Source organism: Desmodus rotundus, chromosome 3 (assembly GCF_022682495.2).
Source record: "Desmodus rotundus isolate HL8 chromosome 3, HLdesRot8A.1, whole genome shotgun sequence".
NCBI lineage: Eukaryota > Metazoa > Chordata > Mammalia > Chiroptera > Phyllostomidae > Desmodus > Desmodus rotundus.
The window spans coordinates 80,402,145-80,409,623 of record NC_071389.1 but is presented as its reverse complement, the minus strand read 5'-3'; the positions used below and the strand labels follow the sequence as shown (position 1 = coordinate 80,409,623).

Here is a 7,479-nt window from a genome sequence, read left to right as displayed (position 1 = left end):
CAACTCCCACCTCAGGTGCCTTTTCCTTTTGTGATTCGGAAGCCAAGGCTTTTCTTTTTTGTCCTCATAAAACATCAGCCCCTGTAGCTCTTCGTCTCCCCCTGGTGTTCCTCTCCTGCTATTTCTTTAGATTGGTGCTATAGAAAGTGGGGCGTTCTGGGCAGGGGAAGAAGGGTGGGTACAGAAAAAACCTTGGCGGGGGGCTGCTAATCAGTAATACTGAAAGTATTGGGTATGTGTCTGAAAGGGCTCTAAGTTAAAAAAAAAAAGAAAGCTTTTTTCTTTGCCATGATCTTTTTCACCGTGGACTCAAAGAACTTCAGCATAAAAACCTTAGAGGAAGGGGCTTGAAGGAAGAGAAAAAATTGCGACGATCTCTAAAATAATTCGACCCCCAGGATGAGGGGGGGAATGATGTAGGAGAGCGTTCCCTTGTTTGATCAACACTAAGAGGTCGGAGAGACATAAAAGGAAAATGAAGTGAACAACAATTAAAAAAATTCCCCGCACACAATACAATCTATTTAAACTGTAGCTCATACTTTTCATACCAATGGTATGACTTTTCTGGAGTCCGTCTTCTGATTCTTGAACTCTGGGGCTGGCAGCTTGCAAAGGGGAAGCAGACTCCAGCGCTGCACGGGCAGGTTTACCAAAGGTCTCCAATGGGTATTTTCTTTTCCTTAGCCCTGCCCCTGAATTGTCAGACGGCGGGCGTCTGCCTCTGAAGTCAGCAGTGATTTCCTTTAGAGCCTGGCCTTATCTCCAGCTGCACGTTGCCTGTTGGTGACTAATAACACAATAACATTGTCTGGGGCTGGAATAAAGTCGGAGCTGTTTACCCCCACTCTATAGGGGTTCAATATAAAAAGCCGGCGGAGAGCCGTACAGGTCAGACGCGCTTCGGCTCCGGCTCTGGGCGAGCGCTGCGAGGGTCCTAGGTCTCCGCTGCTGTCCCAGCGCACCACCCGCGGCGCGCGTCTTCCACCGCTCCTGCTGCCTGCTCCCGTGGCAGAGCCTTCTTTTTCTCCCCATTAAATAGCATTTAGGCTGACGGATCACTTTGTGATCAGAATAACCAGAAGTGCTTTAAGGGAACTGAAGCTGTTTTTCTTCGTTTTTTCCTTCGGGTTTAGTTTGCAGGGGAGGAATTTTGATCCTTTTTTTTCAGAATGGATTATTTTCCCGTGATTTTGTCTCTGCTGTTTGTGGCTTTCCAAGGAGCTCCAGAGACAGGTAGGCACGTTGACTTATAACTCCTGAATGTTAATGTCTTCTTATCCACTTTAATGCTTTTTTTGTTTCTGTTCGTCCCCTTCTTTGTGCTACTGAAGCTCAGCTATCCATTCTCTGGGAATTATTAGGGAGTTATTATCCAAAGCTACTTAAGTTTTCTAGTGGGGAAAAAATTCCACTATTGAATACAACTGCTCCTGTAGCATTAAAATAACAATACTATTATTGCATAGTGTATGTTCTTGGTTTTTAACAATATAACTCAAGAAAGGTAAAGACGAGATATAATTTAGCCAAATGTATATTTGCAATATGTGTGTTCATACAGGTAGTAGGATGCATAGGAACATATATCTTATACAAACACTGTTTTTATAGTGTGTTAATGTGTAAAATATTTACATATTTCAGCTTGAAGCCAAGGAATTTTATTCAAGTCTTTCAAGCAATATTTGAGCAGTAAAATCACCTGCAGAACAGTCTGTTGAATAACGCCCCAGGCGGTTTCAGGGCGAAGCCGATGTTTTCTTTAAAATTTGTCATTATTGACTTTAGGTTTCTTTTGGCAGATTTTTGGCACCCAAAACAGTGTGAGCTCTATTTTCAGTTGTATTCACCTGTCCTGGGAGGGGAGCTGAGATAAATTGGCTGCTTAAGGATTTAGATAGGACGTGTGCATCTGCCCAGTTCCCCCTTCTAGGGTCAATGCACTTTTTTGTCTTTTCATGACCCTGACTAAAGAGAAAGGATGTCAAGGGAATGAAAATCCTGGAATGTGTCTGATCATTTGAAATGTACAAAACTGGGCAGATAAGCTGCATGGTTAACTTGTCAGGAAGAAGAGCCAGTGCTGCAGCGGGAGGGGGAGGCGGTGATCCCACACATGCCGCCCTGCATTGGGGCTTCTGAATCCAACATCCCCAAACCTGACTGGGTCCCCTGAGCAGCTGCTCAGCTTCACCTTAGGTCAGTGGTGTCTGTGGAGTTGACCACCTGGAATGGATACTGAAGAGCTGATTTCTCTTCTTTCCTTCCAATCATCTCCCCAAAGCTCTTGACCTCTACCTAATTTCGAGGAGTGTATATCATGTGGGCCACTCCCTGCCTTATGCACACGATGTGATGTGGTGGGTACTCCCCTACACAGAAGGTCATTCTACATGGAGAAGTGGCTCCAAACCTAGGAAGAGGCAGTACAATTAATTTAGTTTTAGATTTTGGGCCATCAGTTAATTTTAAGCCACTGAAGGTTGTGCTGTCTGTCCTACTAAGTTCCATGCAGAACCCAACCCAGATTTCTGACAGGCAGCATTTCCATGCATCTCCTTGAAGGATGCTTCAAAGGGGCTGGTAAATCCCTTTCCAGGTGGTTCTTTCTTCTGCACTTGTATAACCCCTCCGAAGGTCAGTAAGGCAGTGGGGGTAAAGGGGAAGTCATATTAAGGAGGGGAAAATGAAGAGCCCTTTTCCTTTGTGTTTCTTGCTGAAGGCAGGCTTCAGGCTTCATCTGTGCCTCAGTGTGCCTCTGCCCTCCAAGGAGACATCCCCACTGACCTGCTCTTTCTTTCCACAGCCGTCTTGGGTGCTGAGCTCAGCACAGGGGTGGACAGAGGAGGAGAGAAGCCCTCTCCCAGTGCAGCCCGCCGCTCCAAACGCTGCTCCTGCTCTTCCTTGATGGATAAAGAATGTGTCTACTTCTGCCACCTCGACATCATCTGGGTCAACACTCCTGGGTGAGTCTCTAGAGGGCATTGTAACTCTAGTCATTCCTTAGCTCTAGTTTCACCAGAGACTGGAGCCCAGTTACTCTAGCTACTTTTTTGGGAAGCTGCTTGTTTGAATTCTGAAGGTAGCATTTCTGACAACATGGAAGTGCCTCACTGGGTGGGGACAGTGTCCCTCCATTTCTGAAAAGAACGAGACAGCTTGGTTCTTAGCAACAGAGGAGAGGGTCCTCTGCGGCCTGTGGCTCAGACTACTCATGGCAAGATAGATGGAAAGAGTGGATGGCAAGCAGGAGGCTGACACAGTTTATGAGGAGAAATTTTAAATGTGGGGTCTTGGGGGAATGTTCTTTCAGCAGGATCTGCCTGCATTTCGGGAATAAGTTGCTGAGGTCATACGGCTTCTCTTGGGAAGACAGGGACTTTAGAGGCAGAAGAGGTTATGAAGATTTATAATCCGATCCCTTCATCCCACTTATAGAAAAACTGAGACCCAGAACGTTGAAAACACTCATGCAAGAATGAGTTTCTGGAGTGCTAGACTTACAACCTGGGTGCCCTGACTCTGTACTTGCCCATTAGAAAAACCCATTTCAAGACAGTTATAGAAACACGGTCCATAGATTTCTCTTCTCTCTCCAGAGTGAAGAAGGCACTTTCCCCCCTTTCACCTTGAAAACTAGTCCACCCATCCAAAGCAGTCGTGATTCTTCCAAGGGGAAGACTTTATTTCTTAAGTGAAAATCAAAACAAACATTAGAAATTACTGGAGAGCATTCTGGCAAGGAGTCCTTCTCTAGTCATATCACCAAAGTGCAGGCGATGTGCCAACCTGGGCGTAGCGTGTCTCCTCCTGCCCCCTCAGGAGGGACTTCTAGCATTATCATATGACTTGAATTGAAAATAGGTTTTCCAAATCTTGTGAGTCATAGTTTTGCCTGGCTTTGAAGTCCCTATTCCCTCCACCCCTTGTCTGTTAACTAAATAGAGTATTAGAAAAGGAAGAAAATATGAAACAGACACCAAAGCAGAGATGTTGTAATTTTTGACGAAAAACAATGCTGCTGGTATCCAGAAGAAATTCAGGTTGGTTAAGGGTTGAAATGGAATTTAATTGAGTTAGTAAAACTGGTTTCTCCTCGTTGGAGATACACATGCAGGGCCATTGATAGACACGTGACCCTGACTTGCCACACTTCACTCCCCTAAGTTCTGCTACCAACTAGCATGTGGTGAGCTCCGTGTGACCCAATGAAATGAGTTCACCCCATTGAATGCATCACTTTGAAAACTATTAATTATGCTAATATCTCTTGTTCCTCTCTTTTGATAATAGGCACATTGTTCCATATGGACTTGGAAGCCCTTCGAGGTCCAGGAGATCCTTAAAGGATTCATTTCCTACAGAAGCCACAGACCAGAGCAGCAGATGCCAATGTGCTAGCCAAAAAGACAAGAAGTGCTGGAATTTTTGCCAAGCAGGAAAAGCACTCAGGTGAATAGAAATACCTTTGCTTTCAGGTAGTTTTATGGTCTCCGGACCTTCTTCCTGTTATAATGCTGCAAGTAAGAGGCACAACTTCCAGTAGGAAAATAAATAAGCCATGGGAATGTAGTGTACAGGACAGAAAAAAATATCAATAATACATAATAACTTTGCACAGTTACAGATAAGTACTAGACTTACCGTGGTGATCACTTCTTAAAGTATATAAATGTCAAATCATTATGTTGTGCACCTGAAACTAATCTAATATTGTATGCCAACTATATTTTAATAATATTTTTAAGAAAAAGTGGGATTAACAGAGACATTGAGAGCAACTGAAGGTACCATTGCTAAAATGTTTTTCCTTATGTGTATTTTAACAGGGACCAAGACACTATGGAGAAAGACTGGAATAATCACAAGAAAGAAAAAGACTGTTCCAAGCTGGGAAAGAAATGCATTCATCAGCAGCTGGTGGAAGGAAGGAAAATAAGAAGGTAAGAGGTTCTTAGTAACAGCTAGCCTCCATCACCAATGCCAATGGACTGCTCCCCTGGTCATTCTTACTTTGTCGGGAGTAAGGCTTAGAAGATGAAAACAAAGGGAATCTTCATGTTCTTTCTATAGGTTAAAAAGAGCACAGGAAGGCCTCTCAAATATTTTTCTGAAGGCTTTGAAGCAGACTGTTACTTATTTTGGTGATGAGCACACACACCTCAGTCTGAAGTTCAATTTTCCCAAACAAATTATATCTCGAAACACTTTTCTCATTTGATCATATCCAGCTTTTGCTTCTCTCAGTCAATATATTTACTGCTTTCCCTCAGAATCTAAAAGTCATTTCAGAGAGAGGTCTTGTTTCTTTTTTTGAAATTAAGATGTCATGAATAATCAAGTTCTTCAAAAGTAGCAGTTATTCAAATGGTCAAAGGGAAAATAAAGTGATTAGGTAAGGCTGCTGAGATTTGGAACATGCCGTTGTCCGGGTTTATTTATTTATTTATTTTTAATAGAGAAATGCATTTGGTGGAGACCCAGTGCTGTTCCAAGAATCTCCCTCATTCTTGTCAGTCATGAGCTGGGGCAGAGAAAGGATCTGGTTCAGGCAATACCACAGGCTTGCTTTGAGCAGCTCCACAGTGATGACCCTTTCAAATCCTAAACATGTTGGAACTCACAACCTGGAGGGAGGAAACTTGCGTTCAGACCTATCACATGGTCTACATTTTACTCTCATGGTCCATAGAAACTTTTCCTAGAAATCCAGTGGCAAGAAGTTCTGTGGTCCGAGTGCTCAGTGCACAGGCATGGCTGTCACGAACCGTGTCTGATTGTTTACTGCAGAGGTGTGGGACAGCCTCGGCTGTCAGTGACTCCACACTGGCCAGCGCAGTTTCTACAGTCATGCTCTTAGGCCACTGATGCGTCCCTAGAGCCCAAGATTTCCTAAACCACAGCTTCTGAACTGACTTGGACTTTAAAAAAAAAGGCATACAACTGTAATTGAATAACAATAAAAATTTTTAAAAATTATGTTATATTGACTATTAAATCAATGTTACAGTTCTTCCCTCTTTCTTTCTCCTTCAAAACAACAACAACAATGAAAAACCTGTAAAAATAAGTTTCTTTAATTGCCATAGAACATTTGCTTTGGGCCTATATGTACACGTTTCTTTTCTTTTTTTCCTGCTAAGAGAGGTGGTGGGTGGAATGGGGCTACAGAAAAAAAAAAGAGAGAATATCTCTAGTTTACCTTAAAATTGTACTTTCAAATTGTATTTAACACCCAATCCCCTTTAGACATGACCATATCAATCTCCTTCTGTGGCCCCACCCCCATTTCTAGACATAAAGGGCAGGCTTTATTTTCACTTGAGGTTAGCAGAGTGTAGCAGGCTGTTGTGGTTGGTTGTGAAAGTTCAGGAACCGGACCTAAATTTCTTTGTGCCAAATTCTAATTTTAGATATTTCTTTTGCCCAGGAATGACTTTAAAAAAAAATAACATTTTTTTGTCTTGTTTTAATAGGTTGGAGACCATCAGCAACAGCATCAAAACATCTTACCGCATTGCAAAGCTGAAAGCCAAGCTCTACAGAGAGAAGAAAGTGACCCACAACCGGACGCACTGATTACAGATAGTCCTGTCTGAAGCCGTCTCCTCCACACAGAGAAGCCATCTCCTCCACTTTGTGCGGCTGCCTCGCACTCTCCCCACACTGGCCTGGATCAGAGCAAAAGCATCCTTCCTGCTAAGATGGTTTCTTGTTCCAGACTGGCAAAGGACCAGCGTCCTCCTTCTAAACATTCCAAGAAAAGTTAAGGAGTCCCCCAACTTGCTTCCATCAGTGGTAACTACTTTTGTCTCTCCTCCTTTGGGGTGACAATGGACCACTCAGAGAAAGCAGAGAGACACAATGACTTGCAAATTCTGGTGGCACACTCTCCCAGGAGGAAAGGGACTCCATGTGGGTGGGTTTCCTGAAGGGGGTCCAAAGGGAATGTTTGTGTCTCACTCAGGCGCCTGGCACATTTCAGGGAGAAACTGCAAAGTCCAGGAAAAGATTTTCTAAGGAATGCACAAATTGAAAACATACTCAAGTTAAAAAAAAAGACTTTGTTTCTTTAATTCAGAAGATACAAAACTGAAAGAAACTGTTACTACTGTAAATCAGGATGTGTTTCATAAATATGACTCTACCTCACCTGTATTGCACTCTGGCAGAAGTATTTCCCCTTTAATTATTGCCTCCCAAGCTCCTCCCCCTCTTGCTATCCTTTCCCTCAATCCTCCACACTAACCCCTAGCCTCACAGAAATCTGGTCTAATTTGTCAGTAGTAGATAAAACATTTTTCATGGTAATCTACTAGCTCTGATCCGTAAGAAAAAAGCTCATGGAATTAGGAGATTCCCTTACCTTGATTTTTGGAAACACAGTGGCCTGGGGTGGTTTATGAAAGGCTTTGAAGAGTAAATGTTGGTTATGCCTTAAAGAAGTAAAATTATTTTCCTTTATGTAACTGGCAT

At 43.1% G+C, this 7,479-nt stretch overlaps 1 protein-coding gene across 1 annotated transcript; it reads left to right on the top strand.

Moving 5' to 3' along the window:
• The first annotated feature begins 721 nt into the window (after positions 1–721).
• Positions 722–7,002, top strand: EDN1 (endothelin 1). The gene is made up of 5 exons (XM_024565620.4): positions 722–1,236; positions 2,810–2,969; positions 4,297–4,455; positions 4,833–4,946; positions 6,480–7,002. Exons 1-5 carry the CDS (start codon positions 1,173–1,175, stop codon positions 6,580–6,582), a joined length of 600 nt encoding a protein of 199 aa, XP_024421388.1. The 5' UTR covers positions 722–1,172; the 3' UTR covers positions 6,583–7,002.
• Positions 7,003–7,479: the final 477 nt, after the last annotated feature.

What these genes read in the sequence shown, in the direction of transcription:
- EDN1 (XM_024565620.4), top strand. Translation starts at nt 1,173, where the DNA reads ATGGATTATTTTCCCGTGATTTTGTCTCTGCTGTTTGTGGCTTTCCAA. An exon ending in ATCTGGGTCAACACTCCTGG is followed by an intron (nt 2,970 to 4,296) that starts GTGAGTCTCTAG and finishes TTTTGATAATAG; the next exon opens with GCACATTGTTCCATATGGAC. An exon ending in CAAGCAGGAAAAGCACTCAG is followed by an intron (nt 4,456 to 4,832) that starts GTGAATAGAAAT and finishes GTATTTTAACAG; the next exon opens with GGACCAAGACACTATGGAGA.